At 44.3% G+C, this 15,558-nt stretch overlaps 2 protein-coding genes across 2 annotated transcripts; one reads left to right on the top strand and one right to left on the bottom strand.

Annotated features, from left to right (window-relative positions):
• The first annotated feature begins 4,661 nt into the window (after positions 1-4,661).
• Positions 4,662-8,035, top strand: POLR2I (RNA polymerase II subunit I). The gene is made up of 6 exons (XM_075608732.1): positions 4,662-4,839; positions 5,449-5,503; positions 6,559-6,632; positions 7,113-7,187; positions 7,398-7,449; positions 7,888-8,035. The coding sequence occupies exons 1-6, from the start codon at positions 4,781-4,783 to the stop codon at positions 7,948-7,950; spliced, it is 378 nt and encodes a 125-aa protein (XP_075464847.1). The 5' UTR covers positions 4,662-4,780; the 3' UTR covers positions 7,951-8,035.
• On the bottom strand, positions 7,664-14,658 carry LOC142499407 (putative transcription factor Ovo-like 1). The gene is made up of 3 exons (XM_075608731.1): positions 14,604-14,658; positions 11,261-11,444; positions 7,664-8,621 (listed from the first exon to the last, which is right to left on the bottom strand). Exons 1-3 carry the CDS (start codon positions 14,640-14,642, stop codon positions 8,320-8,322), a joined length of 525 nt encoding a protein of 174 aa, XP_075464846.1. The 5' UTR covers positions 14,643-14,658; the 3' UTR covers positions 7,664-8,319.
• Between the last annotated feature and the right edge of the window lie 900 nt (positions 14,659-15,558).

Here is a 15,558-nt window from a genome sequence, read left to right as displayed (position 1 = left end):
AATATATAACTACTCAGGATTCATTCTCTGAGAGTGATATAGGGTACTTTTTTACTCCAAGGAAATGATCCAACAGGGTGATATTACGACATTGTTATAATGTGCAATAATTTGAATAAGGGCGAAAACAGCTGTCATCATACATTTGGGAAATTAACAACTCTGAGTGACCCAGAGGGTGTTTCCTCTTTACCAAATTAATTGGGGTGTCTACGAAACTATATTACCAAATGGGAGCAAAAGAACAACAATATACAGTACATAGCTTGTTTCCAATACACAAAAGATATATGTGTGCAACCCTCCCTGCCCGGCTAATAAGGGAGTTTACAACATGTGGATAATAGAACATCTCAGGGTGCATACCTTAGTCCAACTTGATAGTCCTTGAGGGTTGGACATTTGTCCAGGTGTTAAATGATAAATGATGGATGCCAGGGGTTTTGTAGTTTTGAACAAAAATAGACTTTATTAACATATAAATCACATAAATCTTACTCTCATCCCTTGCCGGGCTCTTGGGGAGGTACACTGCATGGTATTTACACAAACGTTCCCTCATCACACTATTCTCTGGGTTACCTACTATTAAAGAAGACGGATCCCTTTAATGCTTGCACTCTACCTCATATCAGAACTGAAATCTTATTTTATTCTTTTTACTTAAAGAGATGAATGTTCATCTCCACTAATATATTTTATTTTAGCACAAAAAAAGTTATTAAAACCTGTTGTCAAACAGCGTGACACAAATAGACCTATAGATAAATAGGAATAATTTGTTGATTACGACCATAGTTAATACATAATGTATTAGTACATCCCCCTGGGGTTAGCCTAAGTACTTCATGTTTGAGGCGTTGGTATAATAATGTAAGTGGGTCAAAATAAATTGTGGATATTCATGTGATATTTTATAATAAAAGACTTTTACAAATAGTGAGTTTATACTAAGTGTGATCCTGTTAGTTTATACTTTTTATACTTTTGATCCTGTTAGTACTTTGCTATGTATGTATCACTCAGACCTGGCTGCTCGTGGATTCCTTCACGGTCCACATCTTTGTTACGCTAGCTAGGAGTTATAAAGTATCTGGTCAAATCGGAATGCAACTGTTGTTACAAACAAGCTGTAAGACGGATGACAGTAATGTCATCATCACCCGACACGTGTTTCGTTCACTGTAATGTAGCTGCATTGACCCCGGAAGTAAGAAAGACTTCCGGGTCAGACCGCTGGGGCGCGCTCCTCCCCGGCCGTCCTGCTCTGCCTCTGTGCAACTCCTAACTCCTCTGCCGGCTGCTCTTGTGCTTAATGCTGGCGAATCGCCGCCGCGTACCATCATCTCAGCCCGCATGCCTCGATCTGGGGGAGAAGAGAAAGAGATGGGCCGCCAACAGGGGGGGGAGAGCAGGCCCCCGGGCTATAGCTACGCCCCTGATTAAAAGATGACGTTTTACTAGATCATCTGTAGTCTGGAGGTATCTGAAAGAGTACGGAACAAGGGATCTTCTAGCTCTCTCTTTGATATGTACAAAAATAATAAATACAATGGTTAAAACAAGGGGGGGGAGAGAGGGGTGGGGTGAAGGGGGGGAGAGAGAGGGGTGGGGTGAAGGGGGGGAGAGAGAGAGTGGTGTGGGAAGGGAGGGAGAGAGGGATGGGGTGAAGGGGGGAGAGGGGTGGGGCAAAGGGGGAGAGAGAGGGGTGGGGTGAAGGGGGGGAGAGAGAGGGGTGGGGTGAAGGGGGGGAGAGAGAGAGTGGTGTGGGAAGGGAGGGAGAGAGGGATGGGGTGAAGGGGGGAGAGGGGTGGGGCAAAGGGGGAGAGAGAGGGGTGGGGTGAAGGGGGAGAGAGGGGTGGGGTGAAGGGAGAGAGAGGGGTGGGGTGAAGGGGGAGAGGGGTTAGGTGAAGGGAGGGAGAGGGGTGAGGTGAAGGGAGGGAGAGGGGTGAGGTGAAGGGAGGGAGAGGGGTGGGGTGAAGGGAGGGGCTGCTGGAGAATGAGAATTTCCACAGGTAGTGTTAGGACCTGCTTACTGGTCATGCCGGGACGTGGCTGCAGGCTTACAACGCTTTGGCCAAAGGGTTTAACTAAATGACCCTTACTCACGAGAATATTGAAGTATTTTACGATATATTTTGTCACATTGGATGTAGCATTGGGCATTTCTGACTTTTGTTGTATAGATTCTTCCCTAAACTGACAATCATTTTGTGCTCCTATTATACAGCTGTAAAAATCTTGATTGTGTGCCGCCTTCTGACTTTATGCTGCTGTCAGTGAAATGCTACAGCTGATATGTAACACTATATTACTAAGGGTAACACATTGTTACAGCTTCCAGAGTAATAGACAGTCTGCTTAAGAATTAGGGGCCTATGCAGAGAGCAGCGCTAGAATAAATTGGAGAGTTTAAGAAAAAGTAGCTTTAATGGAGAGTTTTTTTCTCCATATGCAGAAAGGGCATAAAACTGCATTTAGAATCCTGTCTGCATATGGAGAGTTTCAACCGGCGATATGAGCGCTGTTGAAACTAGTGGAAAAAAAATCGCGTTTTTTTTCTTCTCCCCCACCGGCCGCCGAGCTCCAGCTTCTTGCTGGCGAAGCAAAATGTTGAAAATCGCGCCATTTTTTTGCCGCGAACAGCCACTAGATGGCGTTCGCGCCTCTCTGCATACGGCCGTTTTCAACACTGGAGAGATTTAGGTTCTCTCCAGCCGCGCGGCGAGATTTGTAAAGAAAAAAAAAAAATGGCGCTTTTTAATAAACTCTCCATTACCTGCCTTTTTCAAGCTATACTTCGCCAAAAAATGCCGCTTTACCTGCTAGCGCTGCTCTCTGCATGAGGCCCTTAGAGCCCTCACAGAGTCCCGAAGTTCTGACGAACAAAACGTGCGTAGGGTTCCAGTGACGTCAGACACTGCGACGTCACTAGCGCAACGGAGACTTGTCTCAGAGACGTCAGTAGTAGAGTTTTTGAGCTGCAGTTATAATAATAAAATATAGGGCTTATCAGTATTTCCCTCTTCCCAGTTGAAAACTCACAAAGGGAGAAGATTCAGCCACTTTTGTTTGTTTAAACAAGGGGTTCTCAACTCCAGTCCGCAAGACCCCTCAACAAGTCACGTTTTTTTTTTAATAGTTTTTTTTATTGGGTTTTCAAACATTAAACATCATTACAACATTACATTACAGAAAAAAAAGATACAAAGAAAAACATACCTTTACACAAAATTATTTGAATATTGCTTATCCTACTTATCATTTTAAAATTAAACATACTAACACAAATAATAATTTAAAAAAACAGATAATAGCATTTTCAAAGGTTAACATCAAAGCTGTCACCACACAGCCTCCTACCAGAATCTTGTATAAGATTCCCCAGTTACTATCTCCCCTATCAACCCTGTAATATCATATTTTTACTCAAGGGTGACATTATCTGTGGTCCATCGCAATCAGTCAAAGGAGACCCCAAGAGGCATGCTCAAATGTCTGTAAAATGGAATCCCTATCTTGTTGTGACATAGTATCAATAAACTTTTCCCATTTTTAAAAACAATTCTTGGTTCGTAGTTCTTTGTCTCAGCTTCTAATTTGTCCATCATCATCATCAATTTATTCAGATAAATCGTTTAAAATATCTAGAGTGGGGGGCTCAGCCTTTATCCATTTCACGATCACTGTTTTCCTTGCTGCAAGCACAGGTCAGGTTTGAAGGATTTCCCTTCTTTAGCACAGGTGGCTTAATCAGGGGCTCAGTCTTCTGAGGCTCTGATTGAGCCACCTGTGCTGAAGCTCAGATATTCTGAAAACGTGACCTGCTGGGGGACGGGGGACCTTCAGCACTGGAGTTGAGAACCCCTGGTTTACACCACAATGCGCTTACATTATTGTAGTAGTACCTATTTGCACGGCTTGCAAAGCACCAAGTAATACAAAGTGAAAATAATCTTTTGTTGATAAAGTTCTATGAAAAAAACATTATTCTCTCTTTACAGTAATAAAGTTTATTGAAGAAACAAAATGGCAAGGGGGCTAAACTTTATTATACTTAATTCGTTTTTATTGTATTAACACGTGTTATATTATTGTATATTACATTGTATCACAAACTGTTTCTGTATTATGTTATATTTTGATATTAATATTATTACATTTAGTATAATGATATGTATGAAATTATGTAGTATATTGTATTATTTATATTTTATATTGCATTTGTTATACAACATCCTTAATAACATACTATATTGTTATTAATTTGTATTATATTTTTATATAGAATGTGAAATTGTATCTAATTTTAGTTTCTTAAATCATTATGGATGTTATATATGGATATTCCAAAGTCTTATTATCTTTGAGGTCAACAAACTAGCTTCATTGTTATTAATATAATGCCATTGAATTCTCTTCCATTTTGATATCAGGTCATGTGCAAACTAGGTATGGGAAGGTGGGCGTGGCAGACATTAGGAGACGGGTCCCATGGCAACCGCATCTAGCAACAGTCAATGGGCGTGCCTACGATGTGGCGCACACAGCGTATTCTCTATTGTAGGCGTGGTCACAACGTAAGTGGGATTCAACGTGAGCGGTCTCTTGCCTCAGGAGTGTGGGCGTGGTTACATTTCACGACCACATGCAAGCTGAGGACATAGGGGCGTTGTCTAATTTGCACGCACCTCCGTGGTGGTTACGTCACAGCTGAGCGCGGAGGACGGGAGGGGGTAGTGATGTCACTTCACAGCGCCAGGCGGTTTATTGGTGGATAATGGAGGTGGACGGTTCTTACGAGCCGGGTTTCGTGGGGATTCGGTTTTGTCAGGAATGGTGAGAGGATGGCGACTGTATGCAGTGCGCGGTATTTGTATCTAGGGGAGGACTTCTATAGGAAATGTTTAGAAGTACATCAGTCCAATACAAGTAGAGGAACTACAGTGGGGTCTGTTTTTATATGCAAAATGTGGTGTATATATATATATATATATATATATATATACACACACATACACACACACACTGTGCAGTGCCTGTACAAGGAGTTGGGGTTATGTATATATGCTGTGCAGTGCCTGTACAAGGGGTTGGGGTTATGTATATGTGTGCAGTGCCTGTACAAGGAGTTGGGGTTATGTATATGTATATGTGTGCAGTGCCTGTACAAGGAGTTGGGGGTATATACACTGCTGCATCTCTGGGGGAGTGTGACGTATATACTGTGCAGAGTTTCTGTAAAGGGTGGGAGCTTGTATACCGCCTGTAGCGTCTATGTACAGTACAGGGAGTTTGGAGGGGTGGTATACAGGGGGCATTTTAATCGTAATAATGGTTATGATTACAACTAAGATTATCACCATTATGACCAGTACTTATTCTCCGTATTCTACAGGTTGTGATGCATATTATTATTTATAGTCCTATTTCTGGATTATTTTTTAGTAACAACATGTTGTATCCTAAAGAAGATAAAGACAATCGGATCCTGCTCTATGCGGTAACATTAAAATATATATATTTTGGTTTATATACGCACTAGATATGCAAATATATAATATTTCAATACGTTTTATTTAGGAAGTTTAATTGTTTTTTATATACACTTTTAGATGTATGACTTCAGAATTGTGTGCGCTGGAGAGGTGGGGGCATATACTGTACAGGGTGCGGACACATACAGGGGTGTGCTGTAGGGGAAGGGGACACATATGACTGGGTGCACTGTAGGGGAGGGGACACATACAGGGGTGCGGACAAGTGATTTACAGCGTACCTAGAAATTACACAGTACCCCGCTCTATTTTAACTACCCAGAAATTACCTGGACTTGGCACCAGTGGCCTGGACCCGGTTCCTGGTAATTTCCTTTCTGCTCTGCTCCCTCCCTCGGTCCTCCTCTTGAAGAACGGCAGGAGGAGAGCATCAGAACACTTACCTACTGCAGAGGGTGAGGAGGACCACGGCGACATTGTGGGAGCAGCGGCAGACATCCAGGAGGTGGCAGCAGAGGACGCCATTGTTGAGCAGGTGGGAGAAGCGGAACACATCCTATCACAGCTGATGGCGGTGGGAGCCTGGGAACATGTGACCGGAGCAGGAGCGTTACTATTGGACAGCTAACGCCTCCCCGGCTGTCCAATAGTATCGCTCCTGCTCCGGTCACATGTTCCTCATCTCCTACGGCATCAGCTGTGATAGGATGTGTTCCGCTGCTCCCACCAGCTCAACAATGGCGTCCTCTGCTGCCACCTCCTGGGTGCCTGCACTGCTCCCACAATGTCGCTGTGGTCCTCACTCTCCGCAGCGGTCCTCCTCACCCTCACTGCCGTCTGCAGGTAAGCCAAAACTACCTGTTACCAATCCTGCAAATTTCAACTGATAACCGGTACCCAGCAATCCTCAGGACCCAGTACAACACTTGGTGCGGACACACATGAGAGGGGGGGGAGAGGAGATGCGTGCTGTAGGGGTGTGGACCATGGCTGGGCGGGTGCATGCTGAAGTGTTGCGGACCCATACCAGGTTGTATATATTTTTTATATTTTCTTTTAGTGTCGAAACTGTGATTATCAACAAGAAGCCGATAACAGCTGTATATATGTCAACAAGATAACACATGAAGTGGAGTAAGTGATGTGAAATTTTATAACTGTTGGTGATGGTGGGTGACGGGTAAAGACACTGTTTCAGGGTGGGGCAAGTGGGGGGGAATAAGGGGTTATGATGGTAGGTTTACTAATATCCGGCCGTTCCTCCTTCTCCTACCGTCCACCCCAAAACTGGAACAACCTACCAGAGACTCGCACATCCACCACCAGTTTAAGTTCTTTCAAATCTTAAGGCTGTCTCACATTTTAATGTGGTCTGTAACTGTTTCATACGCCCATAATATATATTTTCTTTAACTGTGCACGCAATGTCTTGTATATAATGTATACCCTGTTCATTTATGTAACTGTATTTGTAACCATGTATTATTTGTCTTACTCTGTGCCCAGGACATACTTGAAAACGAGAGGTAACTCTCAATGTATTACTTCCTGGTACAATATTTTATAAATAAAATAAAAATATCCCTCTCCTGTGTAATCTCCCTCCACCCTCAGTGAGCTGACACAGATAATAGCAGACGTCTCTCAGGACCCCACCTTACCCCGCACAGAGGATCACCCGTGTCAAAAGTGAGTTTCGCACATGTAGGGTCCCAGAGTGTAATGGAACACTGACCCGGAGCCGACTCTGGATTGGACCCCATTCTCTGTTCCCGCTTTTGTAATTTTTCTAATTGCGCCCCTCCCCCCAAGCCCACACCGTCACTTGTCTTGTTGCGCTCTACACAGTCTCAATTGTTGACCCCCCCCCCCCCTCAAAATCTCTTCTTTACCCGACAGGTGTGGACACAAAGAAGCCGTATTCTTCCAGTCTCACAGTGCTCGAGCTGAGGTACGTACTGAGAAACCCCATAACCTTTAAAGAATTGCCCTCTGATGCACACTATTAAACATAAGAACACAGATGTAAAATGGTGTTCCTATTAAAGTTTAATAGGATCATCATCTTACATCTTTACTCTAAAAACTCCCTATCCCACCTTCGTACTATATATAACATTTGCTAAAGTGAAATTACTTGAAATGTATATGTTTGTCCATATTTAATACTTTGCAAGGTTCAATTTATAGGATTTGTGACTACAAATTAAAACCTAACACAAATCCCAAAGAATACCCCACACTGCTCTTATTAGAGTCCAATAACAATGTCAGCGCTTTATAGGGTTGGACACTGCAGTTGTGCAGCTTTAAGGTTATAGTGTGTAAGGAGTAGAGGGTGGCCATATTTAAAAGCTCCCAGTAAAAATGGGTTGTTGCTCTCTTGCAGGATGCTATGCGGCTGTATTATGTCTGTACCGCTCCACATTGTGGTCATCGCTGGACAGAGTGAAACACAAGGATCGTCGGGGTCCCCCTTTTAATTTTATACACTTTGTAAAGTTTATTTTTAGGGAAATAAATGGGTTTTTATTTAATCTGTCTGGTTTACAGCTCTCCTGTCATTTTGCGGGGGGGAGGGGAAGGCGCCCTTGTCACTGGCTGCCCTGTGTAATGGTACAGAGTCCCAGGTCTCCTCTGTCACCCTGGGGAGGGTAGTGTGTGGCAAAAATTCCGGTTCCCATGTGTCTGAGTCATGGTCACCCTGGAGGTGGGGGGGGGGGTTGGGAATGGAAGGAAGGGCTGGCAGACAGACTTGCAAGTTTCCTCTGAAACACTTAAAATGTCCTATTTGAACATCGCCAAATAAATCTGTAAGATTTTATGCATAGTATGTTTTGGGGTACAACAGGATTTCGAGTTTGCCATGTAGAGTGCTGCCAATCTGCTTCCGGAAATACTTGGAAAGGATGGGGCTGTTAGGATGCATTTCTCGCACATGTCGGCAATAGGATTCCCCATTTGGGGATGTGTAGCCACACTCCTCGCAGACGAAAATTTTGGAGCGGCGTTCCCTGTAAGCGTAGCTCTGCAGAACCCCGTGGATCTTCTTGAGGTGGGACTCCAGCGAGCAGCGTTGGGTGAAAGCTTTGTCACACGTGTAACATTTGTAGGGCCGGATACCTGTGGGTGGACAGGACCTTTTATAATCTCAGAGTCAAGGAATGTGGTTGGATGGAAAATACAGGCAGGCAGAAAGATGGTGGGCTGATGGGTACAGAAAGATGATATATAGACATATTTACTGATGGACCATACATGTTTGGATACAGTTATACATGGTCACATACATTTGTATTTAAGCATATAATACAGATTCAGGTCTTGCAAATAGAAATATTTATACACATGCCTACAAACATTCACGTAACTAGTAGCCATCCATAGACATAACAATAAACAAGAATGAGAAGGAGCACATAAAAGGCTGTGGAAGAGTCAAAAAACTTCAAAGTGTATTGAATTCATCAGAGCCAATGACAAGGTAACGTTTGTGGACAAATGTCCTTTTCTTCAGACCAAACACCTAGCATGTGATAAGTAACAAACATCTATATGTACCACAGCAAGGTAATAAAAATCACCTACCCCCAGCAACATCTTTAGTGAAAGGCTGTGACCATTCTGCAGCCTAATTGAGTCCGCCCTCGGCGTCTGACGTCATCACGTGGCAGAGCGTCATGACGCACGTGACGTCACATTGCTAAGCAACAACACCAGCATAAACAAGCACAGAGAAAGGCTGTGTTCCTTCAACAGCCTAGTGGAGTCTGCCCCCAACGTCTGACGTCATCACGTGATGAAACTTCATGACAGGATGACGTCATGTTGCTAAGCAACAACATAAACATGAGCAAAAGAATAGAGGAACCAATAGGAACTCGAACACCAAAACTGCTGGGCAGGGGGGAGGAGAGCAGATGACATCATGGTTGTGCACTGATACACAGGAGATATGAAAAATAGAGCTGGAACCACTGGTTACTGCAGTTTAGAGTCATTCCTTAGTACGAAGTCCATGAATATGAGGAATAAAGCTGTAAATTAAATTAATCTTTGTTAAGTCATGATACAGACACATTAAAGCTTACTGATACAGCCCACAGGAGAGAAATATCAAGGTAATTGGGCAACACATTAATAAAAGTAACCGGTAACGCAAAGCATAAGGGTGGCAATGTGATATTAGTTTAGGACAACAGATTACAAGGCACCAAAACGTATCTTGAAGAACTTACACAAGACCCTTTGTAGTCCTGGCCCTTTTTGGGACTGGGGTCTGAATGAACGATTGGAACTTCATTGGTTCCTAGGATAAGGGTCAGCCTCCAATATAGATTCAATTCTATGCGGATGATTCCTACAGTGTCTTGGTTGCTGTTACCAGTCCCAAAAAGGGCCAGGACTGCTAAGGGTCTTGTGTAAGTTCTTTAAGATACGTTTTGGTGCCTTGTAATCTGTTGTCCTAAACTAATATCACATTGCCACCCTTATGCTTTGCGTTACCGGTTACTTTTATTAATGTGTTGCCCAATTACCTTGATATTTCTCTCCTGTGGGCTGTCTACCTTGTTACACAAAGTTCATTAAGATCAAAATACAGTAAGCTTTTATGTGTCTATCATGACTTAACAAAGATTAATTTCATTTACAGCTTTATTCCTCATATTCATGGACTTTGTACTAAGGAAGGACTCTAACCTTCAGTAACCACTGGTTCCAGCTCTATTTTTCATATCTCCTGTGCATTAGTGCACGACCATGATGTCATCTGCTCTCCTCCCCCTTCTCCCTCCCCAGCAGTTTTGGTGTGCGAGTTCCTATTGGTTCCTCTGTTCTATTGCTCATGTTTATGTTGTTGCTTAGCAACATGACGTCATTGCGTTGTGACGTCACGTGCGTCATGATGTTTCGGCACGTGATGACGTCAGACGTTGGGGGCAGAATCCACTAGGCTGTTGAAGGGACACAGCCTTTCTCTGTGCTCTTGTTTATGCTGGTGTTGCTTAGCAATGTGACGTCGTCGTGACATCACGTGCGTCATGACGCTCTGCCACGTGATGACGTCAGACGCCGAGGGCGGACTCAATTAGGCTGCAGAATGGTCACAGCCTTTCACTAAAGATGTTGCTGGGGGTAGGTGATTTTTATTACCTTGCTGGGGTATATATAGATGTTTGTTACTTATCACATGCTAGCTGTTTGGTCTGAAGAAAGGACATTTGTCCAGAAACGTTATCTTGTCATTGGCTCTGATGAATTCAATACACTTTGAAGTTTTTTTACTCTTCCACAGTCTTTTGTGTGCTCCTTCTCATTCTTGTTTATTGCTATTACGTGGATCCAGTTTTGGGACGCCGGGATCAGCAGAAGGTGAGCACCAAAAGGGAATACTCTGTAAATTTATTTTTCTAAACCGTGGTGTGCCATTTATATCTACTCTTTTCCTGGCATCCATAGACATGTCTGTATTTATATACGCATGTCTACATAATATATACAAACGTGTATAGATTACACACACAAAGTAGTTATTATCTTGATAACCTGGGTTATCACAGTTTCGAAAGGGTTCAATGGCTGTGATAACGCAGAATGTCATCTAGCACCTATTCCTTGGTACTTGGGTAGAGGGGATCATTTTCATGTTGCTATCTATATATTTATACACATTCAAATGCAGACAGACCCTAGGCCAAGAAGCCAAACTCGGACATATCAACAAAGTAACCATTAAGGGCGACACAACTGTCCCCTCTCACCTGTATGTGTGCGCATGTGACGTTTTAGGTCGAAGGTGTCATTAAAGCCCTTGGCACAGCAGGGACAGAAATGCTTCTTCAGGATGCTGTGACACTTCAGGTGACGGGTCAGCATACGCTGCAGGGGGAAGACTTTACGGCACGAGCGGCAGGAGAAGTTCTCTTGAGCCAGAGACCCAGAACTCTGCATGGGGAAAGAGGTTACCGAGCGGTGTGGTTATAGAACTTTTTGTGGGTGGGATGAGGGAAATAACACTCTTAGGTTTTGCAACCAGGGCCACCAACAGTGTGGGTCAGCCGGTACTGCTATCCCAGATGGGGTATATTTTAGGAGTTCAGCCCCCTGCAGCTCATCTATTATCTGCAATGGGCCCCCTGCAGATGCAAATCGCTCTGCGCTCTGTACCACCCACTGAGCATTTGGTGGGCAGGGCCTCGGAGAGAAGCGCAGGGCTGGAGCATGCTTGGAGAAACTAAAAAGGTGGGGGGCGCAGAAAATCCGACATGAAAGGGGGAAAAGAAATACAGAAAGGAAGAGAGGCATAACAGAAAATGAAGAAGACATGTAGAAATATGTGATGGAATAGAGACACAAAAGTTGTTAAGGGGAAGAAAAGAGAGATGGAGGAAAAAAAGAGAAACTGGGGTGAAAAGGTAAAAGATGAGGGGTAAAGGAGAACTACACGAGGAAGGGGACAACAGAGACAACAGGAAAAGAACTGACATGATAAGTGTAAGAGACACTTTAGGGGGAAGAGGAGAGCGGGACATGAGAGGGCAAAGTAGACCAAGGTATTATTATTTTATAACATTTGCGCAGGCATAATTTTTCACATTTTTGGGCCCACAAATCTCTGTTGGCGGTCTTGTTTGCAGCCACAGCAATGCAATGCTGTTTCATGTGGGGAAGCAGCTGTTGAAATGGTCTGTTCCACACCTAGTTTTTCCTTTCATTCCCCCTCTCTAAACCCTTCCTTTTTCATTCCCCCTTTCACTCTATCCCCCTTCATTATCTCTCCCTCTCCTCCTAATCCCCCCACACTTTCAAACCCCGCCTAACTCCCACCTTCTTTCTCCCTTTCCTCTTATCCCCACCTACTTTCTCCCTTTCCTCTTATCCCCACCTTCTTTCTCCCTTTCCTCTTATCCCCACCTTCTTTCTCCCTTTCCTCTTATCCCCACCTTCTTTCTCCCTTTCCTCTTATCCCCACCTTCTTTCTCCCTTTCCTCTTATCCCCACCTTCTTTCTCCATTTCCTCTTATCCCCACCTTCTTTCTCCCTTTCCTCTTATCCCCACCTTCTTTCTCCCTTTCCTCTTATCCCCACCTTCTTTCTCCCTTTCCTCTTATCCCCACCTTCTTTCTCCCTTTCCTCTTATCCCCACCTTCTTTCTCCCTTTCCTCTTATCCCCACCTTCTTTCTCCCTCCTATCAATCCCCCACCTTGTTCTCTCCCTTTAGCTCTGTCTCATTGTACTATATGTAAACATTTTAGGTCTTTATTTTACCGTAATTGCAGAATTTTGGAGCAATATATACACAATTACAAACTATTCATGTCTAATTCCATGTGAACCAGACCACACAGCATCTGTTTTTTTTGTACTGGTGTCTCTCGGATGGAGTAACTAGCAGACAGACCAGGGACACCCAGGATTAGATTCTGTACATCCACAGATAGTGAAGGACAGCGTGTTGGAGACTTCCCGTCCCATCTCCACAACTATCTCTGAAGTGGCATGTCTTTTGAATGATTACTAGCAGGTGAAGGCAAGTCTAATTTGGATGCTTTCTCCCACACTGAACAAGCAAGATTCAATTCCTCACGGAAACGTCACGGACAGCCACACCGAAGGACAGTATCACAAGCTTATATTAATGTAATGTTAATTCTGAACTTCTTACAGAACCAAGGCACAGCCATACTCAGAGAGGGCTAAACAAATGCAAAATGTATTATTCGTATAAGAAACCAGGTTGATTGAGAGAAGCTTGTGATACTCAGTGTAGCTGTCTGGGAGTTGAGATCAAATCTTGTGAGTCCACAAAGGTCCCTATGGGGGCCGAAACGTTGATCAGCACATTAAATATTTTCTGAATGAAAGACCCAATAGTGCTGGATCTATTTTTATTAATTGATGCACACACTGCCACATCTGTGGCACCTGGCTTAGTAATTACAAAGAGTAGTGCCTTACTTCCCAGATATCCTTATATATTTCTACTAGAAAGTTTCTGATGGAAGCATTTCCGCCAACAGAATTTTGGGGGGCCCAGGACAAACTTGGAGAATGGGGCCTCTGTAAACGTTACGACAATCACATTCGGTCTACTTTGCCCCATCATGTCTCTTTGTTCCCCCCTCCCTCTAATATATTTCTCATTTTCCCCCCGGCTGTCGCTCTCTCCTTTTCCCTCTCAAGTCTCTCTCACACTCCACACCCTTTGTCATTCCATCTTTTCCGCTTCTGTGTCTCTGCTCTCCCTTCCTGCCATGTTTCTCTTTTTTCCCGACGAATGTCTTTCTACCCCCCCAGCATATCTCTCTTCCCCCTCCAAGCATTTCTCTTCCCCCCCAGCATGTCTCTCTTCTCCCCCCCCCAGCATGTCTCTCTTCTCCCCCACAAGCATGTCTCTCTTCTTCCCCCCCCCTCCCGCAGCATGTCTCTCACCCCCCTGCATGTCGCTCTTCTTACACTATTTATCTTATTCTTTCTCTCGTCTCCCGTGTATTTTTCTTCCCCCCACTATTCTCTTCTCTCACACATGGCATTCTCTTTATTTAATCCCCCATGTATTTTCCTCATCATCCTCTCTAACAATCTGATATATCTTTTCCCAGCAGCTTTTTTCCCCCTCTCACTCTTTCGCCCTCATGTCTGTCTCTCTTTTCTCTCCCCTCATGTCTTTCTGTCCCCTCTTATGTTGTACTTTATTTTCTCTGTGTTTTTCTCTTCCTTTTCATGTCTGTTGTTTATCCCCATGATTTAACCCTTCCCTCTCACCTTTCCCAGCCTGTCTCTGAGACTGCAGCTCCAGCCCCACACTGCTCTCCTTGAGACCCCGCCCCGTGACATAGGCCCCACTTCTTGGCCTAGGCTTAGCCCATATATGGAGGCTCTGCAGAGGAAGGGATTTTCCCTCTGTGCTTCCGGCATCTCACGCCCCGCAGAGAATTAAAGTGCGCGCACGGGGATGGGCCTCTAAACACACCGGGCCTGGGACAGCAGTCCTGGCTACCCCCCCCCCCACCCCTGTTGGCGGCCCTGGATGGAAGTGACATCATAAATCCAAGATGGCTGCTCTCTGGTCATGCCTTTGCATTCCTTATTTATTTTCTTACTTTGGGAAGTGGTGGGGTAGGCGCTGGTCTCTCCTCCATAGCCACAGTGTCAGGAATGCATGCCCGAGAGCCACAGTCTGCCGGTGGGGAGGAGTGGGAGGAGGGAGTGATAAGGTTATTCACTGAGCCCAAAAGCATATAATCTAGATACATACATACATACATACATACAGATGGGCAAATAGATGGATAGACACAGATTGATACATATAAATACCCACATAGATGATCGATATAAAAGGCAGAGAGACAGAGACAGAAAGATACACAGATAGATTAGATAGAGATATATATCGATACAAAGATAGATTAACACAGAGATTCAGTGCTCTATTCAAAAGTTCCAGGTAAAAATGTTCGTATATTAAGAGGGTCTTTGTGCTTTATTCTCCAAGGCTGGGTTCCTCGGCTCTACCCTGAAGACACGCAAATATCAAACGTGTTCTGTCAGAAAAGGGACAAGTGTGTAGTCCACACTATATATTCACCGCTATCCGGGTTGGGTGTAGAACGAGTAATCTGGAAGACTGATGACTTATTGAAGTCCTGCAGTAGCCGGTGTACAGCAAGATCCTGTGGCCGCATGCATTTCTCCATCGGCTTCCGGGTTCACACCGTATGTCTACGTCTGACGTCACGTGTAGCTGACGTCTCCCCTAACGCAACACAGCACCACCAAGCGAACCTAGCAGTGAATATATAGTGTGGATTACTCACCTGTCTCTTTCTGACATAACGTGCTTGAAGTACCTTAGGCCGCGTCCATGGTTAGTGCGTGCGCGTCAGTGTTCTTGCGGCGTCAAGCACACCTGTAGCAAGAGAGATTTTGAGTCCTGTAGGGGGGGCGTGGCCGTCACGGTGCTGGTTCAAAGACAATTTTTTTTGTCTCCTCAAGTTTTGCTCTTGCCGACGCTCGGGTTCGTGCACACACAATAGACGATCTCATTCACCTAAT

The sequence above is a fragment of the Ascaphus truei genome, chromosome 7, assembly GCF_040206685.1.
Source record: "Ascaphus truei isolate aAscTru1 chromosome 7, aAscTru1.hap1, whole genome shotgun sequence".
Classification (NCBI taxonomy): domain Eukaryota; kingdom Metazoa; phylum Chordata; class Amphibia; order Anura; family Ascaphidae; genus Ascaphus; species Ascaphus truei.
Note: the sequence above shows the minus strand (reverse complement) of the source record. Positions and strands in the feature narration are given on the sequence as shown.

Coding starts and splice junctions, on each gene's coding strand:
- POLR2I (XM_075608732.1), top strand. CDS start 4,781: ATGGAGGTGGACGGTTCTTACGAGCCGGGTTTCGTGGGGATTCGGTTT. Junction 5,504..6,558: donor ATCGGATCCTGCTCTATGCG/GTAACATTAAAA, acceptor ATTTTCTTTTAG/TGTCGAAACTGTGATTATCA. Junction 7,450..7,887: donor CTCACAGTGCTCGAGCTGAG/GTACGTACTGAG, acceptor GCTCTCTTGCAG/GATGCTATGCGGCTGTATTA.
- LOC142499407 (XM_075608731.1), bottom strand. CDS start 14,642: ATGGAGGAGAGACCAGCGCCTACCCCACCACTTCCCAAA. Junction 11,445..14,603: donor CTACCCCACCACTTCCCAAA/GTAAGAAAATAA, acceptor TTCCCCATGCAG/AGTTCTGGGTCTCTGGCTCA. Junction 8,622..11,260: donor TCACATGCGCACACATACAG/GTGAGAGGGGAC, acceptor GTCCACCCACAG/GTATCCGGCCCTACAAATGT.